This window comes from Neovison vison, chromosome 13, assembly GCF_020171115.1.
Source record: "Neovison vison isolate M4711 chromosome 13, ASM_NN_V1, whole genome shotgun sequence".
Taxonomy (NCBI): Eukaryota; Metazoa; Chordata; class Mammalia; order Carnivora; family Mustelidae; genus Neogale; species Neogale vison.
The window spans coordinates 106,233,790-106,259,689 of record NC_058103.1 but is presented as its reverse complement, the minus strand read 5'-3'; the positions used below and the strand labels follow the sequence as shown (position 1 = coordinate 106,259,689).

The 25,900-nt window shown below is 38.6% G+C and overlaps 1 protein-coding gene across 2 annotated transcripts in view; it reads right to left on the bottom strand.

Moving 5' to 3' along the window:
• ZNF609 (zinc finger protein 609) overlaps positions 1-25,900 on the bottom strand; it is a 231,184-nt gene that overhangs the window by 59,584 nt on the left and 145,700 nt on the right. For both annotated transcript variants that reach the window (XM_044229614.1, XM_044229615.1), the window contains exon 3: positions 2,372-2,597. In XM_044229614.1, the coding sequence (XP_044085549.1) occupies positions 2,372-2,597 (226 nt within the window). The remainder of the gene's footprint in view (positions 1-2,371; positions 2,598-25,900) is intronic.

The following is a 25,900-nucleotide window of genomic DNA, read 5'->3' as shown; positions in this document are numbered from 1 at the left end:
TATTCGATGATGAGCAAAACAGAGTCCCTGAGCTCACAGAATTCTAAAACAGTGGAAGAGGGGCACCTGGGTGGCTCAGTGGGTTAAAGCCTCTACCTTTGGCTCAGGTCATGATCCCAGGGTCCTGAGATCAAGCCCCACATCCAGCTCTCTCCTCAGCAGGGAGGCTGCTCCCTCCCCTGCCCCCAGACTCTCTGTTCTGAGGAAAGCCTGCTTCCTCCTCTCTCTCTGCCTGCCTCTCTGCCTACTTGTGATCTCTGTCAAATAAATAAATAAAATCTTAAAAAAAGAAAAGAAGTGGAAGAGATAGATATTACTGGAAACCAGAATTATATAAAATTACAAAATCTGATAACTACTGTGAAATAAGATGTAGGGTGCATGCAAAATATGTAACAGGGGAACTTGCTAATAAGCTGCCAGGTATAACCACACAGCTTTTCAGATGAAATAATTTAAAAATTTTTTTGTGTGTGTGCTAACATTGCCTTGGCAGGAAGGGAGAACAGGAATTCTGGGATTAAAATAAAAAGTAACCACTGTTCTCAGGAGACTGAAAGGTTTAGCTTCACTTTCCTGCAAAGTTTTCATCAGGTTCACACATATGAAAACCATCTTGCCCTTGGAGAAAAGTCACCATCATAAAGATGGATAGAATAAACAGGCAGGAAATTTATGTCTTCTATCTTCAATATATTGAGGTAACAGACCCCGAAGGTTGCTTGGTGTCACAGAGCTAAGGTCTGGACATGTTTGTCATTCCAACAGACATTGTGGCTGTTTAGACATTTGGCCATAGGCAGATGACATTTTTAAAACAAAAGATATAGCCACTTGTGATTTCCAGATTGTATACTGAATACACACATTGAGAGTCAACCTCTAGGATCAACTTCTGTCTCCACTGTCCCTGCATCAGTTTTTAACACAATAGGTTTTTTTTTTTTTTTTTTTGGCATTATGGTTTTGGGCACACAATAAAACCTCATCAGCAATGTTATTCTGAAAGCTGAAACTTTACTATACTGCTGTTTAACAATGAGAAAGCCAAAAACACAGAATTTTTTTTTAAAAGATTTTATTTATTTATTTGACAGACAGAGATCACAAGCAGGCAGAGAGAGAGGAGAAAGCAGGCTCCCCATGGAGCAGAGAGCCCGATGTGGGCCTCGATCCCAGGACTCTGGGATCATGACCTGAGCTGAAGGCAGAGGCTTTAACCCACTGAGCCACCCAGGTGCCTCCAAAACACAGAATTCTTAACCTATATCACCTCAATGCCTACTGCACGGTAGACTTTAAATAAATACCGAATCACAACAAAACATTCAGAGGAACAGACTTTGATTAGAATGACCACAATGAAATGCCTGAATTTCCATGGGCAAACTGACAAGATAGCTTATGATAATTAGAGATAATGAGCTGTGCTCCTCTGGGCCTCTAAACTCCAGAGTGGGGACGCTTTGAAAGTCTGGTTACTGATGCCAAGACCTGATGGGACCCTGAGGCCCAGCCTCTATAAACCACACATACTTTAACAAGAACTTGGATTCTTTATAAAAAGAATATATGTGCTGAAATCAAAGGATACCAAGGGATCAGAAATACTTGGTTAACTCCCTTTATACCTCTAAATTTTAGGTTTATGAACTTCCAAAATAGAAGAAATTCTGTTCTGAGGGGCAAATGGAACATACAAGAAGTCTGGATGGTAGCCTCAGGCAGAAGCACCCAACAGTGAGCCAACTGCTTAGTGGATGCCTGAAAACAAGACCATGTAAACATCTCCCTGTTGCCTAGGCCTATAAAATCAGTACTAAGTGACAGATGCATGAAGTGGCGTGGGTGGCTGGGCAATGAGGCAACCAGTGGGAAGGAGCTGGCTACACCTCCAGGTGTTAAAAAAGGCCAGAGTTGCATATTCAATGAGCCAACACTAAGTCAATTTAAGAGTGAATGTTTTCCATTTCCTTGACTCCCACAGCTGTCCTTTCATTACTTTATTCTCCTCAACCTGACCCAATAAAGTTCATTTACCTTCAAATTCTCCCACATAAAATGATACAGAGGAGTATGGAGAGTATAGACCCAGTTTAAATTACCTGGCTAACACTTATCAAATGACTGCTTAAATACAAGGGCCGATACTGTTGATTGATATGAAGGGTAGATAATTAATTTTAAAAGCTGGCAAACTCGAGAAGCTGGACGATCTTACTAAGAAGTTTGCTGCAATCATCTGGATAGGTCTCATAAGCAGACTATGGCACTTGAGACTCCTAATAAATATTTGGTGTTATTTACACGATAAGCCCGTGTTGGCAGAAGAAGGTTGAGAAGGGATGGGAAAGTCCCACATAGCACTTACCATCTTCTGTTTCCTGCCACACGATGCCCTCGAGGTTGACACTTGTCCCAGGTTCACAGGGGCCCAGGCACTCAGGCTCTGTAGCCAGAGCCACATCACATGTGTTGACCCCAACTGATCGGGTACGAACCATGATCTGCTCACAGGGGGATGAGATGTCATTACTGACCACTGGTACCAAAAGGTGCAGTGGCAGCACCGCTGGTGTAGAGACAGGAGACTCCATCTGTGAGGGAAGAAAAGTAGTAGCTGAGTTGCAGAGAGAACATTTAGAGGAAATACCTTCTCTATATTTAATCTAGTCCTACATTCTTTCCTGCCAGCGTGGAAGGCTCTAAATATAAGATTTTGGTCCTTCCTTTCAAGTTCCAGCTTGTGACACCACTACAAATCTAGTCGTTTATATGAGTGCACCCTGTGGTAGGAGAAGCTGTATTTCTTATTAATGATCTTCCTCATAAACTGTGCTTAGCTAAAAGTGTACTAAAAAAATCCTGTCTCATTTAAAAACCTCTAGTGATAAAGAACCAGGTCCAGATTTCAACAGTATTTAGAGCACATAGATTGATGGGAAAGAAAAGACTTCTGAGGCATGTTCTACTGCCACCACTGTTTCCCACCAATCTATCATTTGACAAATAATACATTAATCAGGTACAAAATCCAAGAATATGGGAAGAGATAAAGAAGGGGAGAAACTATCCAGAGCCTCGAAATGTCACTTCAAGAAGACTAGAGCTTTAACTCATCTTTAACTAGAAGAACATCTACTTAAAAATTATAGGAGGGCTAGGAGCAACCCGATGGGGGTTTCTAACCCTTAGAGATTACAACAGTGACTGGTTAATAAGAATGGCATTTTGGAGCATGAATCCAACATCAAATTAACTTTAAGGAACAGCAGGTGCTATTACTATCCAGAAGCCAATTCATGGCAGTCTGCAGATGAAGTTGATTACGCACACACAGACAGAAATAGGTGAACACAAGAACCAGCAACCTACCTCTAAAACTAGAACCTCTCACAAGAATGCAATCACTTAGAAACCAAAAATTCAACATATCCAGAATTAAAAGTTGTAATGAAGAAGATAATAATCCCTTAACTCTTTAAATCCTAGCATTTATCAGACTCATGAAAATACTCTGAGTCTACAGTGCCCAAATCCTAACTGAACAGTGTCCTGCACATGCGAAAGCACTCAGTTCACACACTGACTAATCTTCCCTGAAGATTAAGTATGATACCATTCAAAAGACCTAGAAAATGAGAGTCAAGGATTGTGATTTTCTTCACCTTGTGAAAGACTTTTTAAAAAAGATTTATTTATTTTGAGAGAGAGCAAGCACAAATGAGCGGGGGCGGTACAGAGGGAAAAATTCTCAAGTAGATTCCCTGCCAAGCCCGGAGCCTACATGGGGCTCTGATGTAGGACTCCATCTCACAACCCCAAGAGCATGACCTAAGCAGAAACCAAGAATCAGACACTCAACTGACTGAGACACCCAGTGCCCCACAAAAGATTTTTTAGTGCAGTTTGATTATACTCCTTCAATGGACCTACATTTAGAGAGCCGCATATGCATTCATAATCCAAGCTGCTGGACAGTTCTGCAACAGAACTCTGGTTTTACTGAATGTCCACTGCTGAACCTATATTCTACCTTCCTTTCTTAGCACACACATTCACATATTCACGCACACACACACACACACACCCCTTCCTGGCCTAAGATACTACTCTAGAAGCTGAGATCTGGGTATAGCCTCTACTGCAGTCAGCTCTCACTTCTTGGGTTAGAAGTCACTGCTATTTGTGAATCATCACTGAGTCCACTGAATGCTAGAACACAGATTCTGATGAATTCTGGTCCCTGAAAGGCTGCCAAAACATTATTATTATCTGCTTGTTGTCATGCACCCACCTTCCCCCTGATGCCCAACCCCATACTTCCCTAACTCCACCTCTTTCATAAAAGAAAAGAAAGTCAAAGCCCGTATAATGAATTTTCTGCATTATGGTCAAGGCCAAAAGATATCTTTGCTTTCTTTGGATGTGCCAGATTCCCGAAAGACCTGTAAAATTTCTATGCACAAATTTGAAGGTGAAAACACAGAAAAAGTAAGCTCAAGTCTCTGCTACCCCTGTATATGGCTGGAATCTGGGTCTAACCATCAAGCCCTTTCAGGAAGGCTTCAAGAAGGTAGCTCATAACACTTTGGACCTCCAGAATTACAACAGAGTACACAGATCATCTTTACTCTTGGCCTCACCTCTGTTTTTCTATTTTTTTCTCCTGCAGAAGAACTGAGTCAAAAACAATTTCACAATCAGTATGTACATTTCCTTTGCCTAAGAGGCTGTTGTCTTTTCTATACCATTCTTCTACTATCAGGAGAAATTCCGGCAATGTCCTCCTTCTTGGACACAGATTAGATTGAATCTTTTAAGTCACTCCTCTGAATTTTCTGACTGCCTTGTTTGAGCATGTCCTGTTGCTAATCTGTTCCATTGCTGAGGCAGCAATCCAAAACACAGAAGGAGGTAAGTCCCCAGGGAGTCACCTACACACGTGTGCCCACACATGCACATGTGCGCGTGCGCACGCACACACACACACTCCCTCTCTCAGCCATCAAGGGCAGCTGTTTTCTAGAAATGGCTTCATTTCCTGGTAGATCATTCACTGCCTCTGGGAGACCAATGAGAAGGGAAGGAAGCTACTAAAAATGTAAATAAAGCCAAGCCCCTAGTTCTGTACCGACAGATCCAAAAAACATCTAAGATTTAAGTAGGAAACACCCTTGTTGCATTCAGTTTGCCAAGTTAAACCCTGCTACAGAATACATGCAGAGAAGGAACTTAGCAGAAATAATCAGTTAGAAAAACAAAATGTATTATACAAAGAGCCAATTAACATGTATATGCACCAAACTACTCTTAACTGATCAGCAGTAGTAAGTAGAATTCAGGATTATGTTTGTGTGAGGATGACTTCATTTAGTGAGTTAATTAAAAGAGATTTTGGTTGGGGGGAGAAATAAAGAAATCCACCTATTGGTTTGGAACTCTTCAGTTCCCTACTTTGCAACAGAAATCGGAGAAGTCACGGAGCAGCACAATAATGTTTAATTACAGCTCTAGCTCTGCTAATTACCATTTGGTCACATCTATAATCTACATTAAGCCATAGTGCATAATAAGCAGCTCTGTGATATTTATCTAATAACCTAGGTGGCTTCATGGGATTTCATAGTCTACTATTCACTGGAACAAACACAATTTCATTTACCGCTCTCCAAGAGAGGATAAAAAATCAGAAGAGGACTTATTTTGCCACCTTTCCCATATACCTAGGACACAAGAGAAGGAATCGTCAGGAGACTGGAGCCAGCAGGGAAAATTGAGTAACAGGAACATAAAAAGTTAAGGTCATTAAATACCTTACTAGCCATAAAAACAATAAAACTCAGGCCAATTCTTGGTCTCTAAAATGCTAGAGTGCCACAGGGGGGCTCCCAGGACTCACTGAATGGGGAGATTCACAACAAAACAAAAGAAAAACCTAAAAAGAGACAAGAGAATTTAAAGACGGAAATATCTTAAATTTCCCCAGTGCGTGTCCTTTATCTTTTAATGATACTTCTTTACAATTCACCTTTAGATATTACTCTTAATAGCACCTATTAGAGATCTAAGTGCTGATAGGCAGGTGATGCAGAAATGAGGACTGGAGAGAATAAAGAAAGGACAGAGCCATTAATCTCTCCTCAAGAAGTAATATACACTGACTTCAGCTGCCTCCTACATGAGAGGAACTGATGGAAGAAAAATTTAAGGCTGCAACATAATTTTGGGGGTAGAAAATGCAGTGAAGAAATATTGGGGACAGATATTTCCCTCTCCTCTTCACAAATAGAAGTCTGATTACCTTCATCTTCATAGTCAAAAGGCAGAGAGGAAGATGGCTCTACTGATACCATCAGTAACTCTAAGAAACTCCTTTTATCCAAGAATGAAAGATAATGGGAGATAATGGTTAGGTAAATGTTCAGATTTATACAGAATTATTGGACAAGATTATATAGAATGTAGAATGTCACCAAGTATACTAAATACTATATTCTCTTTCTTTGATAATTCCAAAGGTCCTTTGAGATCTTACAGTGATTCAGCAATATTAATAATAATATAGATTTCTGATTCATGGATAAACATGAAAGTACTCCCCTATAAAACTTGACTGTTTGCAAAATTTTTATTGTAGTTTTGTTTTTGAGAAAGAAAGCAAATGTGGGGGATGGGGAGAGGGAGAGAGAACATCTTGAGCAGGCTCCACACCCAGCACTGAGCCCAATGTGGGGCTTGATCTCGCAACCCTGAGATCATGATCAAGTGGAAATCCAAAGTCCAACGTTTAACCAACTGAGCCACCCAGGCGCCCCTATGGTGGGTTATTAAAAAGAATAACTGGTATTTATTCAAAATTATATTTATCAATTTTATTTTTTTTAGAGAGAGAGTATTGAGGGGAGGAGGGAAGGGACAGAGGGAGAGAATCCCAAGCAGAATTCATGCTGAGTGGGGTGGGGGGCTGGGAGAGTGCTGGCAGGGGAGTGAGGGGCGCTCGAGCCCATGACTGCAAGATCATGATCTGAGACAAAATCAAGAGTCAGACGCTCAACTGCTGAGCCACCCAGGCATTCCCCATTTATCAATTATGTTAATTGTCTCTAAAATTAAAATACAGGAAAAAATCTTCAATTATTTGAACTGCCTCCTGTTGACTGAGATTTTGAAATAAATAAATTTATTGTATTTTTTAAATAATTACAGATTATCTTTGCTTATCCTGGAAGATCAGTAATTGCTTGTTTGCAAGAGCCTGGCCGGTAAGAAATCACAGTAACTGAGAAAGAAGTTCTGAATTCTTTCTTCTGAGGAAGAAGAATCTGAATTCCTCCTTTCCACAAAGCTCTTAACAGAATACAATAGAATATTTCAAGTAAATCACAAAACAACACAACATTTAAGTATTAGTGAAGGAGGAAATCACCTTTTCAAACACTCTTTGACCTTGACTACTGGAAGGAAGGAAGGTAGATGGAAGAAGGAAGGAGAAACATAGGTTGCAGGTCTGTTGTTCCAGATTTCACTTAAGCTTGCTTTGAAAAAGAATTTGATTGTAACTCTGGTTAATTTCCAAGACATCTTGTAGCAGAAGGCAAGGAGGAAAAAGTGAAAAAGAAAGACACGGTAGCTGGCACCATAACCAGCCATCAAACAGTTCTTTGAAACCACATATTCTCTTATTCACAGACAACTTACTTTAGCACTCAATTTTAACCAATCAGCCTGGCCAAGGCCAGGAGTAAAGGCAGCTCCAGTTTGTACTAGAAAATGCAAGTGCAAGTGAACATATAATTTGAAGACTATAAGACTAGCCATAGGGAGATCTCCTGCAATGATCCCTATAGAATCTCAGGCTCAAACCCAAAAGACCTCTTCTGGTAAAGAGGAGATAGCACATCATATGACCCTAAAATTCAAGCCCGTCTTAACTTCCCAGTGTGTGGGAATGGATATATTATGCTGGAAATTTAACAAAGGAAGAAAAATCTCATAAATAAAATCACTGTATAATACAAATTACATGGCAGTGTCCATTACTGTGGCAAAGGTTTTTTTATTGAGAGAAGCATCTATTCTGCTCTTCTAACTCTTCTCAATCCATAATCTCCTGCCTACTTGAAATTCACCACATTTTCCTTCAGCAAAGCTATTAACTTTGCAGCTGATGAGTGATGATAGTGACCTGAGTACTACCTCTGAAACTATTTTTTTTTCCACAGAAGGCTGATAATCCCTCCCATTCCTGTATTGTTTCAAGGGAAGCACTAGAATTAGCTTTTCAAGAATAAAGAATGAGAAAAATTCATTCTTTGGCAGCAACTACTTCTTTTACTAAACACAATTCTTACTTCCTTTCACATACTCATTTCCTAAAAAGTCAGGACTGGAACTTGTCATCTCTACTCCATTCTCTAACCCCATAGGATATAAAAACAAACAAGAAAATAAGAAACAAGGGGTGCCTGGGTGGCTCAGATGGTTGGGTGTCTGCCTTTGGGTCTTGGGATCAAGCCCCTCATCAGAGCTTCTGCTCAGCCGAGAGTCCACTTCTCCCTCTCCTGCTACCTCTCCCCACCGCTCGTGTTCTCTCTCTGTCTCGAATACATAAAATCTTAAATAAAACCAAACGAAACAACGATAACCCACAAAGTAAGGTGAATACAACAGAAAACTTAAGTCTTTCTTCTGAATCATTCAGAATCACAGATGTCAGTAGAAAAGTTTTAATTTAACCAATATCATGGATAGAGCAAATTATACTAAAGAACCTAATCATCACTCATATTGATGACCCTATGAGAATTCTAAATTGAGACATCACAAACCACACCTTGTTCTGTAGTAGCTTGGGAAGGAGAAATGGGAATGATTCTCACTGCCTCAAGCCAGCTGTTTTTAAATATTTTGGTCTTGGGAAATATTTTATAGTCTTAAAAACAGAGAACCTTACAGAGCTTTTATTTATGTAGGCTTTATCAGTTAGTATTTACTATATTAGAAATTAAAAGTGAAAGATTCTAACTTGTACTTAAAACAGCTAACGATTTTGAGGGTCTCCTGGGTAGCTCAGTGGGAGTCAGCTTGGATTCTTTTTTCCCTCCCCTTCTCCTCCTCCCTCTGCTTGTACACTCTCTCTCTCAAATAAATAAAATATTAAAAAAAATGAAACTAATGATTTTGAAATAACAAAATTAGAGACTCATAGAACAGATTATTAGTTGCCAGGAGGAAGGGTTGGTAGTAGAGCTGAGTGGTTAGATAAGTCAACACAAGAGTTCTTACAGTAATGGAGATGTTCTATATTTTGACCATGTGGTAAATAACCCAAGCCCACACATGTGATCAAACTGCACAGAATTAAATATACACACATACACAGAGAGCGAGAGAAACACACAAGTGAGCACAAGCAAAATGGGGGAAATCTTAAGATAGGTGGACTGCATTAATGTCAGTATCCCCTTTGCAATAAATACTGTACTATAGCTCTGCAAGGTGTTACCATTAGGGGAAACTAGGTAAAGGATACATGAGATCTTTCTGAATTATTTATTAAACCTATTAATTATCCCGGGGCGCCTGGGTGGCTCAGTGGGTTAAGCCTCTGCCTTTGGCTCATGTCATGATCTCAGCATCCTGGGATCAAGCCCCGCGTCGGGCTCTCTGCTCAGTGGGGAACCTGCTTCCCTTTCTCTCTGCCTGCCTCTCTGCCTACTTGTGATCTGTCAAATAAATAAATAAATAAAATCTTTCAAAAAAAAAAAAAAAAAACCCAACCTATTAACTATCCCAAAATAAAAAGATTAACAAAAAATTGAAGACCCCAAAGAGCTCTGATGTGGACTATGTCTATTGATATTCACCATACTAGAACTTAAAAAGAAAAAATCTGACTTGCATCAACTTGTTTAAAATGACTTTTAAAAACTTAGTACATATGAGGGACGCCTGGGTGGCGCAGTTGGTTGGACGACTGCCTCCGGCTCAGGGCGTGATCCTGGAGTCCCGGGATCGAGTCCCACATCAGGCTCCCAGCTCCATGAGGAGTCTGCTTCGCTCTCTGACCTTCTCCTCGCTCATGCTCTCTCTCACTGTCTCTCTCTCTCTCAAAAAAAAAAATAAAATAGAAAAAAAAAATTAAAAAAAAAAAAAACTTAGTACATATGAATATATGTAACATTTTAAATAAAAATAGGGGTGTTGGGTGGCTCAGTGCGTTAAGCCTCTGCCTTCAGCTCAGGTCATGATCTCCGGGTCCTGGGATGAGCCCCACATCAAGCTCTCTGCTCAGCAGGGAGCCTGCTTCCCCTCTCTGCCTGCCTCTCTGCCTACTTGTGATTTCTTTCTCTGTCAAACAAATATACAAAATCTTAAAAAAAAGAAAAAGCTGTAATTTTTCAAAAGAAAGGGAAAAAAGAATAGTGACAATGATTTACATTTTGCAAATCTCTTCAATGGCTGGGTTAATAGACAACTGCTTGATTCTCATGTTTGTTTCTGCATTTAATCTGTTGGTGAAATGTGCTGAACTATATAAAGAGAACTGGCCTCACATAGATTTTATATATGCATCCTTTTCAGGTAATTGTGGTTATTCTTTGATACGACACCAAAACCAAACAAATGATAGTTCTTAGAGGTTAATGGCAATGTGGAATCTGACTATATCAATGAACTTTTTGTAATCTGTTACAATACAGTCCTTTGGTCTGTCTAGTACTTTGAATGCTTCTTCTACCCATGCATGATTTTTAACATCATTATTAGTCATTTGGAAAATAATGGTTCACTGAGTTATACAACTTTTTCATATACCAACATATTCCATTAATACAAAAAAGTCATAGTTGCTGATATTGCCTCTGAGTTCATCAGAAAATCCTTTAGGTATTGGTAGGCTGTCAAACTACTGGGGGCGGGGAGGGAGATAAATGTTCCAAAAATACAATGTTTGCTTGAAAGCTCATATTTTATCATTGATAACAAATAGTGTTGTTTTCCTTGGAGTTAATAGGTTCATTTCATTGACTTTTAAGAAAATGTCTGCAAATACCCAGCTCTGAATACCTATACTTTTAGTTGTACTTTCAAGTAAAAAGGACATCCCATGAAAAACGGGCTAGGTCAGCTTGCAACTCAATTGCAAAAGTGCTTTACCTAGAGAAAAATACATTTTGGCATGCAGCAGACCTACTTTATATGTACTTCCCCTTTTGTCACATAGAATATAAAATGACATGTACTCACAAGGTGAGATTTGATATATAAAGATATTTTAAAGATAAACTGGCTTTTAAAGATATATTTTTTCAACCTTTCACTTCCTTCACTCATTTTTCCCACCCCTACTCCCTGCTTCTGGTAACTGCTAATCTGTTCTCTGTTTCAAGTTGTTTTTTTTTTTTAAAAGATTCCACATATAAGATAAGAGAGATCATGTGGTGTTTGTCTTTCTCTGAGTTATTTCATTTAGCACAATGCCCTTGAGGTCCAACCGTGTTATTATAAATGGCAAGAATTTCCCCCACTTTTCTTTTTTATGATTTTTTTTTAAATTTAAGTATAGCTGACACAGGAAAATGCAAGATTTAATTTTTTTGTGGCCAAATAATATTCCATTGTATATATACATCACATCTACTTTATCTATTCCCCCACTGATGGACTCTTAGGTTGTTTCTGTATCTTGGCCACTGTAAATAATGCTGCAATAAACATGGCGGTACTTACATCTTTCAGTGATTTTGTTTTCTTCAGATAAATACCTAGAACTGAAATTGCTGGATCATATCGTAGTTCTATTTTTATTTTTTGAGGACCCTCCATATGTTTTTCATAGTGGCTGCACCAATTTACTTCCTCACCAACAGTGAACTTTTTTCCACATCCTAACCAGTATTTATTATTTATTATTATTTTGGTAAATAGCCATTCTAACAGGTATGAAGTGATAACTCATGGTTTTGACTTATAATTAACCGATGAGTAATAGTGTTGAACATCTTTTTATATACCTGTTGCCCATCTGTATATCTTCTTTGGAAAAATATCTCTTTAGATCTTCTGCCCCCCCCCCCCTTTTAAGATTGATTGACTTGACAGAGAAAGAGGGAACACAAGCAGACAAAGCAGGAGAGGGAGAAGCAGGCTTCCTGCCAAGCAGGGAGCCTGAAATGGGGTTCAATCCCAGGACCCTGGGATCATGACCTGAGCCAAAGAAAGACACTTAACAACTGAGCTACCCAGCCACCCCTCTTCTGTCCAGTTTTTAAACAGACTTTTTTTGTTGTTGTTGTTCAGTTGTATGAATTCTTGTATTTTGGATATTAGCCTCTTATCAGATATATATGCTTAGCAAATATTTTCTCCCATTCAGCAGGTTGTCTTTCATTTTGTTGATGGTTTCCTTTGCTGTGTTTGCTGTGTAGAAGCTTTTTATTTTATTTTTATTTTATTTATTTTATGTTGTTTTGTTTATTTTTCCTTCTATTGCTTTTGCAATATGTACAATGGTGATTGGTGTCAGATTAAAAAAATCAATGCCAAGACCTATGTCAAGGAGCTTACTGCCTACGTTGTCATCTATGAGTTTTATGATTTCAGGTTTTATGTACAAGCCTTAAATTTGGGGTTGATTTTTGTAGATGTTGTAAGATGGTGTTCAAGTTTCATTCTTTTACATGTGGTTGGTCCAATCTTCCCAACACCATTTATTGAAGAGACAGTTCTTTCCCCATTGTATGTTCTTGGCTCCTTTGTCATAAATTAATTGACCATATATGTTTGGGTTTATTTCTGGGCAATTCTGTTCAATACCATTCTGTTTTAATTACTGTAGCTTTTTAATGGAGTTTAAAATCAGGGAGTCATGAAATCAGAAATCAGGTGTCTCCAGCTTTGTTCTTCTTTCTCAGAATTGCTTTGACTGTTTGGGGTCTCTTGTGGTTCCACACAAATTTTACAATTGTTCTAGTTCCATGAGAAATGCCATTGGAATTAGTGATTACACTGAATTTGTAGACTGGTTTAGGTAGTATGGACATTTTAATGATACTCAGTCTTCCAAACTATGAGCACGGAGTATTTTTTCACTTATTTGTGTTGTCTTTAATTTTTTACATTAATGTCTTATAGTTTTCAATACATAAGTCTCTAGCCTCCTTGGTTAAATTAGTCCTAGCTATTTTATGCTTTTTGATGCAACTGTAAACGGGATTGTTTTCTTAAATTTCTCTGGTATTCTGTTATTAGTATACAGAAATGCAACAGACTTTTGTATTGATTTTGTATCCTGCAACTTTACTGAATTCATTTATTAGTTCCAACAGTTTTTTAAGGAGTCTTTATGGTTTTCTATATATAATTATGTCATTTGCAAATAGTGAGTTTTTTGTTGTTTTTTTTTAAATTTCCTCCTTCACAATTTGGATGTCTTTTATTTCTTTTTCTTACAGAATTTCTCCAGCTAGGACTTCCAATACTATGTTGAATAAAAGAGGCAAGAGTGGGCATTCCTGTCTTATTCCTGATCTTAGAAGAAAAGCTTTCAGCTTTTCACAATTGAATATGATGTTAGTTAAGGACTTGGCATATATGGTCTTTATTATGTTGAGGTATGTTCCCTCTCTACCCACTTTATTGAGAATTTTTATCATAAACGGATTTGAATTTTGTCATATGCTTTTCCTGCATCTATTGAGATAATCATATAATCTTTACCCTTCTTTTTGTTAATGTGTTGTGTAACACTGATTTTTTTTTTTTTTAAGATTTTATTTATTCAACAGAGAGAGAAAGAGAGAGCACACAAGTAGGGGGAGTGGTAGGCAGAGAGAGAGGGAGAAGCAGGTTCCCCCCTGAGGGAACCTGATGCAGGACTTGATCCCAGGACGCTGGAATCATGACCTGAGCTGAAGGTAGTCTCTTAACCAACTGAGCCACCCAGGCACCCCTGACTTGTGGATGTTGAAATATCTTTGCATCCCTGGAATAAATCCCACTTGATCACAGTGGGATTTGAACTGTTGAATTCAGTTTGCTAATATTTTGTTGAGGACTTTAGTACCTGTGTTTATCAGGATAATGGCCCATAATTTTCTTTTCCTGTGACATCCTTGTCTCCTATGCATCAAGACAATGCTGGTCTCCTAAAATGAGTGTGAAAGAGTTCCCTTCTCTTCTAAAAATAGTAAAGGTAGTGGGTTAATCATATATAAAGCTAGTATAAAGGCTAAAAGACAGAAGTAGGAAAAATAACTGTGATTACCATAATTAGTTAAGAGATACCCAAAATAAAAAGATGTAAAATGTGACATTGCCAGTAAAACCTGGGTAGGGGGAGAATAAAAAATAAGCTTTGGAACAGGATCAGCTTAAGAGAGACTCTTATGGGACATCTGGGCAGGTCAGTTGGTTGGGCTTATGCCTTTGGCTTGAGCCATGATCCCAGGATGATGAGATCAAGCCCTGCATTGGGCTCGCTGCTCAGCCGGGAGTCTGCTTCTCCCTCTCCTACTCCAGCTCCCCCTGTTTGTGCTGTCAAATAAATAAATAAAATCTTTTTAAAAAATAGACTGTTATAGACATAGGTTGTTACATAAGTAGGCTTCACAATCACCTCAAAACAAAACCTACAGCAAATACACAAAAGAGAAAGAGAAAGCAATATAAGTATACCACTAAAGAAAGTCATCAAACCGCAAAGGAAGAGAGTAAAAGGAAAGAAAGGAACAGAGAGGAACTACAGTAACAGCCACAAAACAAATAACAAATGGCAATAAGTACCTATCAATAATTATTTTAGGGGCGCCTGGGTGGCTCAGTGGGTTAAAGCCTCTGCCTTCGGCTCAGGTCATGATCCCAGGGTCCTGGGATCGAGCCCCGCATCAGGCTCTCTTTTGCTCAGCAGGGAGCCTGCTTCCTCCTCTCTCTCTCTCTCTGCCTGCCTCTCTGCCTACTTGTGATCTCTGTCTGTCAAATAAATAAATAAATAAAATCTTTAAAAAATATAATTATTTTAAATTATTTTTATTTTTTAAATTGAAGTATAGCTGACAAACAATGGTATTAACTATGAAATATCAATAATTACTTTAAACATAAGTAGACTAAATTTTTCCAATCAAAAGACACACAGAAGTACTTAGGATGAAAAAATAAGACCCATCTATATACTACCTACAAGAGATTCACTTTAAATATAAGAACACACACAGACTGAAAGTGAAGGGATGGAAAAGATATTCTATGCAAATGGAAAACAAATGAAAGCTGGAGTGGCTATATGAGTAATACAACAGTCTTTTTTTTTTTTCCTCTTAAATAAAGTCTATGCCCAACATGGGGCATGGATATACAATCCTGAGATCAAGAGTCACAGCACCCCCAGACAAAACAGACTTCAACTCTTTTTAAATTTTATTTTTTCAGTGTTCCAAGAGTCATTGTTTCTGCACCACACCCAATGCTCCATGCAATAAGTGCCCTCCATAACACCCACAACCAGGCTCACCCAACCTCCTACATCCAATCCCCTCCAAAACCCTCAGTTTGTTTCTCAGAGTCCACAGACTCTCATGCCTTGTCTCCCTCTCTGATTTCCCCCAATTCACTTTTCCTTTCCTTCTCCTAACGTCTGCCATGTCATTCCTTATGCTCCACAAGTGAACCCATATGATAACTGACTCTCTCTGCTTGACTTATTTCACTCAGTATAATCTCCAGGCCCATCCATGTTGATACAAAAGTTGGGTATTCATCCTTTCTTTTTTTTTAAGATTTTTTTATTTTAATTTTTAATTTATTTGACAGAGGGAGATAGATCACAAGTAGGCAGAGAAACAGGCAGAGATAGAGGGGGATGCAGGCTCCCTGTCAGAGCAGAGAGCCTGATGCGGGGCTCGATTCCAGGACCCTGGGACCATGACCTGAGCTGAAGACAGAGGCTTACCCTACTGAGCCACCCAGGCGTCCCCGAACACAAATTCTTGAAGTTAAATTTGAGTTTTTTGCCATTCTTTCTGTTTTTACTGCTACCACAATGCTTCTGAACTAAATTATTTGTGCTAGGGGAGGCAATAATCTTGTAACTCACATTGTACTCTGTTATATACTACTTTTATTAGTAAAGCTGTTACTATTTTTTATTAATACCAAATTAAATTTTTTTTCCAATTTATTTATTTTCAGAAAAACAGTATTCATTATTTTTTCACCACACCCAGTGCTCCATGCAAGCTGTGCCCTCTATAATACCCACCACCTGGTACCCCAACCTCCCCCCCCCCCCCGGGTATTCATCCTTTCTGATGAAGGCATAATATTCCATTGTATATATGGACCATCTTCTTTATACATTTGTCTGTTGAAGGGCATCTTGACTCTTTCCACAGTTTGGAGATTGTGGCCACTGCTGCTATGAACATTGGGGTACAAAACAAACAAACAAACAAACAAACAAAAAACCTTTAAACGCATAGGACTCTCTGCTCAGTGGGGAGCCTGTTTCCCCCTCTCTCTCTGCCTGCCTCTCTGCTGCTTGTGATCTGTCTCTCTGTCAAATAAATAAATAGAATCTTTAAAAAACCCCAAAACATTGGGGTACAGATGGCCCTTCTTTTCACTACACCTGTATCTTTGGGGTAAATACCCATAGTGCAATTGCAGGGTCATAGGGCCACTCTATTATTAATATCTTAAGGAATCCCCACACTGTATTCTAAAGTGGCTGCACCAACTTGCACTCCCACCAACAGTGTAAGAGGGTTGCCCTTTCTACACATCCTCTCCAACACTTGTTGTTTACGGTCTCCTTAATTTTGGCCATTCTAACTGGTGTAAGGTGGTATCTCACTGTGGTTTTGATTTGAATCTCCCTAATAGCTAATGATGATGAACATTTTTTCATGTGTCTGTTCGCCATCTGTATATTTTCTTTGGAGAAATGCCTGTTCATGTCTTCTGCCCATTTTTTTGACACAATTATCTGTTTTTTGAGTGGTGAGTTTGAAGAGTTCTTAAAGATCTTGGATATCAGCCCTTGTCTGTAATGTCATTTTCGAATATCTTCTCCCATTCTGTGGGTTGCCTCTTCATTTTGTTGAATGTTTCCATTGCTGTGCAGAAGATTTTTTATCTTGACAAAGTCCTAAAAAGTTCATTTTCACTTTTGTTTCCTTTGCCTTTGGAGACATGTCTTGAAAGAAGCTGCTGTGGACGATGGCAAAGAGGTTACTGCCTATGTTCTCCTCTAGGATTTTGATAAGATTCCTGCCTCATGTTGAGATCTTTTATCCATTTAGGTTTAGAACAAAGAGACAAAGATGGGCATTACATGATAAACAGGTCAATCCAACAAGAGGATATAATACTTGTAAATATTTACACCAATTGAAGAGCACCTAACTATATAAGGCAATTATTAACAGACCTAAAGGGAGAAATAGATAGCAAGACAGTAAGAGTAGACCCCATTTACATCAGTGGACAGATCATTCCAACAGAAAATCAATAAGGGAACATCAATCTTAAATAACACTTTAGACCAGATGGAGTTAACAGATACATACAGAACATTCCATCCAAAAGCAACAGAATACACATTTTTTTCCAAGTGCATATGGAACGTTTTCTAGGAGAAATATGTTAGACCACAAAACAAGTCTTAATAAATTTAAGAGGACTAAAATCATATCCCAACCACAATGCTATAAAACTAGAAACCAACTAGAAACTAGAAAATTCACAAATATGTGGAGATTAAGCAACATGAATAACAAATGGGTTAAAAAAAATGAAAAGAGAAATAAGAAATACTTGCAGATAAATGAAAATGTAAATATATCAGAATTTGTGGGATTCAGCAAAAACATTTTTTTTTTAAAGATTTTATTTGTTTATTTGACAGAGAGAGGCAGGGAGAGAGAGAGGAGGAAGCAGGCTCCCTGCTGAGCCGAGAGCCCGATGTGGGGCTCGATCCCAAGACTCTGAGGTCATGACCTGAGCCAAAAGCAGAGGCTTTAACCCACTGAGTCACCCAGGCGCCCCCAGCAAAAACATTTTTAAGGGGCTCAGTGGGTTAAGCCGCTGCCTTCAGCTCAGGTCATGATCTCAGGGTCCTGGGATCGAGTCCCACATCGGGCTCTCTGCTCAGCAGGGAGCCTGCTTCCTCCTCTCTCTCTGTCTGCCTGCCTCTCTGCCTACTTGTGATCTCTCTCTGTCAAATGAATAAATAAACTCTTTAAAAAAAAAAAAGAGGGAAGTTTATAGTAATAAAAATACCTACCTTAAGAAATAAAAGTCTTAACTAAACAACTTAACTAGAAACTAGAAAGTAGAAGGAATTAGAAAAAGGGCAAATGAAGGACAAAGGTAGTAGAGGAAGGAAATAACAAAGATTAGAGCACAAATAAATGAAACAAAGACTAAAAAGACCTATGAAATGAAGAGGTAGTTCTTTGAAAAGATAAAACTGACAAGACTTCAGCTAGATTCACAAGAGAGAGCGACACTCACCCAGAGAGACAAAGAGAGGGAGAGAAGTCAAATACAATTGGAAATGAAAGAGGACATATTACAACTGATATCACAGAAATACAAAAGGTCATAAGAGACTTCTAAGACTAACTATATGCCACAAAACTAAACAACCTAGAAGAAATGGATAAATTCTTAGACACACACCTTATCAAGACTGAATCATGATGAAGTAAAAAGTGTGAATAGACCAATTACTAGTAGGAAATTGAATCAATAATCAAAAACCTCCTAATGAACAAAAGTCCGGGAATGTATGCCTTTACTGGTGAATACTACCAAGCATTCAAAGAAGATTAATACCAACGCTCAAACTCTTTCAAAATTTTTACTTTTACTGTGAGGGACAGCAGTGAAAATGTGATGGCTAGTAGTACAATCTGGTGCCATTTACCTGATTTGTGCCAAGATACTAGTCATTTTACCCACCATTGCTTTTGCATTATCAGTGCATATCAGGGCAAGTATCAACAAAGTAAAAATAATAAATAATGTCTTACTACTATTATGAAAATAATCCAGACCCAGAGAACTGATAAAAAGCTCGCAGAAGTATCTACAGGTCAGAGGATCATATTTTGAGAACAAATCAGGTTTCATGTTCTGGGATCGAAGAAATGATCAGCTTCTCCAAAACCACATGCCCATCTGATTCCTGAAGAAAAATGGGAATCTGGTAGCCAGGAAGTTAAGGGCAATTGCCTGTTCAGTGGGCAAACAGGAGTGTCTGCCACAACAGGGCAGTTTGGAAGTAATGGTGAAGGAAAATAAGACATAAAGTCAGGGAACATTATTAGCAAGAGGGGAGCAGGAAAGAAAGCTTCTAAGATCCACAGACATTAGATTTTGTAAGTAGGGGATGTTTACAAGTTAGATAAAAATAAATTTCAACAGTTAGGCAATGAGTATTTTAAACCTGTGGGAGAATGAAGAGCTCAGCTAATGGTTTTGGAAATGGACAAATGATTGGTGGTCATCAGAGAGAAAACGGACCTTACCATTGTGGGAGGAGGGGAAATCAGTCTCTCTAATGCCTATTTGTTTTTAAATTGCCAAGGATAAGACTTCTTTGAAAATATAGCTTAGTAGTTCAGAAGTTAAACATGCCATTATCTAAAAGAATTTTTTTTTTTTTTTTTTTAAAGATTTTGCCAGAGAGAGAGACAGCGAGAGAAGGAACACAAGCAGAGGGAGTGGGAGAGGGAGAAGCAGGCTTCCCCCTGAGCAGGAACCCAATGCGGGACTCTATCCCAGGACCCTGGGATCATGACCTCAGCCAAAGGCAGAAGCTTAATGACTGAGCCACCCAAGCACCCCTAAAAGAAATTTTAAAATGAATCTTCAATTACCAGGAGTCCTCATTTCCGACATAAAAGTCTTCCTTGTCTATGTTATTTAAACTAAAGGTATTACAGAGATAAAACCTCCAAGTAGTTGAAGGGTCCTGTGCACTAGAGATTAACTCCTGATTATGGACACCTCAGCACTGTTAAACCAAGCAGGAACTGGACATCTGCTTAGACAGGCTTCACTGCCAAAGTGTCTTCCAGGTAATTTTATGTCCTAGAAGGTCACAGAACAACAGGTGATTTTACATAACAATGGATAATTCCAATGAGACATCATTCATTCTAAAGAAAGCACCTTGAACAGCAAAACTGATTTGGGTTCCTAGAGAGCATGTTTATACCAGAACATCTCATTTTCTATCAGGTTCCTAAAAGAATATGCACAGAAAAATCATAGCATCATAATATGGAAGAATCTTAAAGATTGTTTAACTAACCACTGAAGGGTGAAATATTTTCCATAACAGGTAGTCATAAAAACCTTGTTCTAACGCCATCCCCACCTACGTGGGAGGAGAAAATAACCCTCACTCTACTGCAGTGGTTTAAAAGATTAAATTCTTTTTTTTTTTTAAGATTTTATTTATTTATTTGATACAAAGAAAGAGAGGGAATGTGAGCACAAGCAGGGGGAGCGGCAGGCAGAGGGAGAGGGGGAAGCAGGCTTCCTACTGAGCAGGGAGCGTGATGCTGGGCTCCATCCCAGGACCATGGGATCATGACCTGAACTGAAGGCAGATGCTTAACTGACAGAACCACCCAGGAACCCCTAAAAGATTAAATTCTTTAATAGCTCAAGTGCCTAGCAACAGGTGTAGAGTATTTTGGCAATCTCAAATGATAGTTATTATTAGTTATTCTAATAATCACGTCACTCTTGGAAGCTCATCCTGAATTTCATATTCATTAGAACTCCCTAGATCTTTTCTACTCAAACTTTTTTTTTTTTTAAGATTTTATTTATTTTATTTGACAGATAGAGATCACAAGTAGGCAGAAAGGCAGGCAGAGAGAGAGGGAGGAGGAAGCAAGCTCCCTGCTGAGCAGAGAGCCCGATGCGGGGCTCGATCCCAGGACCCTGAGATCATGACCTGAGCCGAAGGCAGAGGCTTTAACCCACTGAGCCACCCAGGCGCCCCTCTACTCAAACTTTGAAAGGATTCTCTTTCATTCCTGACCCCTATTTCCTTTCCCAGAAGCAACCAACATAATGCATATGTATTTGCTTGCTTATATGTACCTTCCCTTTATTCTTTTAGACAAATGGCACTGTACTATATATACTGTTTTATACATTGTAACAAAAATGTAGGTAATGATTTTAAACTTTTTTAAACTTTAAATGCTCATCTTTCTAAAAGACATACTGGTTGATAGCTCTATTTTTTTTTTAAAGATTATTATTTTTTTTTATTTGAGAGAGATAGAGAGAGTATGCAGAGCAAGACAGAGAGAGCACAAGTTGGGGAGGGGAAAGGGAGAAGCAAACCCTCCAATGAGCAAGGAGATCAATGCGGGACTCAATCCCATGACCCTGAGATCATGACTTGAGCTGAAGGCAGACACTTAACCAACTGAGCCATCCAGGCTCCCCTTTCAGTTCTATTATTTAATAGCTGGGTGATCACAGACACATTATGCAGTCTTTCTGATTCTATTTTATTCTGTAAAATAAAAACATCAAGAGTACCTGTATTTCAAATGACCACTGTACCAATTAACTGGATGTAAAGTGCTTAGTATACAGTGCCCAAGACACAGTAAAAATTCAACAAATATTAGTTGCTGCTGCTGATAGTAATAATATCTTGTTAATGTAATTCTGTCAGTCTCTTATAACATTGTCAATTTCTACTCAGACATGCAGTGCTTAAACTCTCCACTTGTAGTGGTTTGTCATGGTACAGTTTTGACTTTTCATCATGCTTTCCCTTCCTCTTCTGGTAGAGGAATTTCTCTTTCTTATGAAAAACCCACTCCCCAAACCTCATTCCACTACAGGAGCGGGCCAAACTCTACACAAAATACATGATGTAAGTTCTCCACAGACCATAGAAATTATTTTTTCCTATGGTACCTTAAGCTGGAAGGACTAAATTAAAACTGGAGCTGCCAATATTCATTTCTACTAACACATGACAAAGGCTTGACTAAGAATAAAGCCAATTCAGAGGAAAGGAGAATAGGGAAATGAGCAGAGACAGAATCCTGATGACATTATTTGAGCCCCTGCCAGAAACCTAATCAACTCTATTTGTGGGAACACATAAATTCCTTATTTGCTTAAACTAGCTTGAGCAAGGTTTCCATCACAACTGAAAAAGTCCTGACCACTATGTATCACCCACAAATTTATATACCTATTTTATATTTAGTCATGGAAGTTATAATGAAAATGTTGAGAAAGACTAGACCAAAGACCGTCTTGTGGTACACCACCTCCATCCTACCTGACAAACACCTAGTAATCAATACTCTTCAAATACAGCTCTTCGGCCAGCTATAAAGTTACCCAACTGTATTACCATCCAGTCCACATTTCATCAACATGTCATCAAGAATATCATAAAAGGCTTTTTCAAATATCCTGAAAAAATCAAAGTACTCCAATCTACCTACCCAACAACTGTATTGGAAACAGAGGGAGAAAGTTTATAGTACCTGCTTTAAGGACTTCATTTGGTTTCTAATAACCAAAAGTTTTCTGGATTCCTTTCTTCATTCAGAAATAACAAATAATTATCATGGTGTCAGGATGGTATTAAGGAAGGTGATAAATCTTGTGGGGGGAGGGTAAGAGAGAGAGGGAGAAGCAGGTACTGGGCTCAATTCCAGCACCCCGAGATCATGACCTGAGCCAAAGTCAGATGCTTAAGCAACTGAGCCACAAACGTGTCCCTCAAAGCATTTTATACGTTGGGACGCCTGGGTGGCTCAGTTTGTTAAGTGGCTGCCTTCGGCTCGGGTCGTGATCCCAGGGTTCTGGGATTGAGTCCCACATCCGGCTCCTGGCTCAGGAGAGAGCTTGCTTCTCCCTCCCACTCTGCATGCTGCTCTCCCTGCTTGTACCCTCCCTCTCCGTTAAATGAATAAATTTTTTAAAAACCTTAAAAAAAATTATTAAAAAAAAAAAGCATTTTATATGTGTTCCTCAAAACCACCCACTGTGGTAATTAATATAGTAATATAGTATCTCCTTTTAAAAAATTAAATGAAGGGATGCCTGGGTGGCTCAGTTGGTTGGACGACTGCCTTCGGCTCAGGTCATGATCCCGGAGTCCTGGGATCGAGTTCCGCATCAGGCTCCCAGCTCCATGGGAGAAGTCTGCTTCTCCCTCTGACCTTCTCCTGGCTCATGCTCTCTCTCACTGTCTCTCTCTCAAATAATTAAATAAAATCTTTAAAAAAAAATTAAATGAAAATTTATTTTTATTCAAATAAAATTAATGAAGTATTAGATTGGACAATACGATTCAACAATTCCACACATTTTTTGGTGCTCATCAAGATAAGTATACTCTTGGGGTGCCTGGATGGCTCAGTGGGTTGGGCCGCTGCCTTTGGCTCAGGTCATGATCTCAGGGTCCTGGGATCGAGTCCTGCATCGGGCTCTCTGCTCGGCAGGGAGCCTGCTTCCCTCTCTCTCTCTGCCTGCCTCTCTGTCTACCTGTGATCTCTGTCAAATAAATAAATAAAATCTTAAAAAAAAAAAAAAAGATAAGTATACTCTTAATCCCCTTCACCTATTTCATCCCCGCTCCCCCACCTCTCTTCTGGCAACCACCAGTTTGGTCTCTATATTTAAATTTTTTTTTAAATTTTTATTTATTTATTTATTTATTTGACAGACAGAGATCACAAGTAGGCAGAGAGGCAGGCAGAGAGAGAGAGAGGAGGAAGCAGGCTCTCTGCCAAGCAGAGAGTCCGATGCGGGGCTCGATCCCAGGACCCTGGGATCATGACCTGAGCCGAAGGCAGAGGCTTTAACCCACTGAGCCACCCAGGCGCCCCTGGTCTCTATATTTAAAAGTCTGGATTTTTTGGTCTCTTTTTTTTCTTTGTTCATTTTGTTTCTTAAATCTCACATGAGTGAAATTACATGGGATCTGTCTTTCTCTGACGTATTTCACTTAGCATAACACCCTCTAGGTCTATATTGTTGTAAATGGCAAGATTCCATCTTTTTTATTGACGAGTAATATTCTATTGTATGTAAATGTATGTATGCATATACAACCATACACACATATGCAGCCACATCATCTTTATCCATTCATTTATTGATGGACACGGGTTGCTTCTCTATCTTGGCTACTATAAATAATGCTTATTTATGTGCATATGTCTTTCTGAACTAACATTTTCATTTTCCTTCAGTAAACACCCAGGAATGGGATTACTTGATCATATAGTAATACTATTTTTAATTTTTTGAGGAACCTCTATACTATTTACCCCAGTGGCTAATCCAGATTGCATTCTCACCAAAAGCGCATGGGGTTCCTTTTCTCCCCACATCCTCACTAAGTAGGCTTCTTACTGGTATCCATGCCTAACATTTGTTGTTTCTTGTGCTTTTAAGTTTAGCTATTCTGATAGGTGTAAAGTGGCATCTTACTGTGGTTTTAATACTATCTTCTTTTAAAGATGAATGTACTAAGGCTAAACAGATTAGGTAACTTGGCCAATGTCACCCAGCTACTTAGTGATAAAACCAGGATTCACACTCAGGCAGTCCGGATCTAGAACCCACGCAGTAATAAAGAAGTGAGAATCAAAACTGAATGGTGTCACAAGAAGTCAAGGGAAAAGGGAGTTTCAAGAAGAAAATGGCACAGATTGCATGGTGTGGTGAAAAAATAATGAATACTGTTTTTCTAAAAATAAATAAATTGAAAAAATAAAAAAATTAAAAAAAAGAAGAAAATGGGCCGGTGTTAATCTTAGTAAGAAACTGAAATTGCAAAAAAAAAAAAAAAAAAAGAAAAGAAAAGAAAGAAACTGAAATTGCAGGAAAGGGTAGGGTACAGAAGCTAAGAAGCTAAACTGACTATACTAGGTAAGGAAAAGCAGCAAGTGGTGAAGGGAAGATAATTAGAATTTATTACGGGTCTACTGTGTGCCAGGATTTCTACATATGTTATCTCATTAAATCTAATACCCTATGAAGTAGATGATAGCTATGTTTGAGAGAAAACAAATAGAACCCTGGGAAGGTTAACTGATTTGTCCATAATTACCCAATTATTAAGTGGCAGGGCCAGGAGTTGAATCAAGGTACGTCTGAAAATTATACTCTTCCCCATTATAGGATGCTATTCCAAAGAAGCTTAGTCATGACCAGGAAAGAGAGTACAAGGGACTCTCATCTACTATAACGTTTGTTCTCGGATTTTGCTAAAGATCAATAGAAGTTTAATGATCTCTAATTTTGAAATTTTGGGTATTTGCCTGTCCCAATGTTCTTCCAGTTCTCTCCCAGTTGCCAGGATTCCCTAAACAATAGTATCTCTGGCTCCACATGCAAATTTTTTCAGTATTTTCCGATAGGATTAATTTGGATTTAGACACTTACACTCTGTCAAAACTCAAGATGCTCTGTCACAGAGGAAAAAGGATACTTATTATTTTATAGTCCTCTCGTAAAGCAAACTTATCTTTTGTAAAAAGAATATTGTTCAAGACTTTTAATTTATTTTTGGATCTGGGTTTTTTCATATTTCAATTTTTGCTTAAAGTTGCATAATATATTTGATTTTTCAGTATATCCTCTGAAGTGAGACTGAAACCTGTCATAACGCATTCAAGCCCTGCTAAACTATATTTTTTAACAACTCCTGCTTAGCTCAGCTCTTCTAAAAAGACCAACAAAACCCCAAATACTATCTAATAACACTATATGAAATTTAGAATTTTATAGAACATGCTTAACATATGGGGCTCACAAAATCCTATGGAAATTGAGAGGGGCAATTCATCTTTCAAGGGGAAAAGCCTCTTAAATAACATGA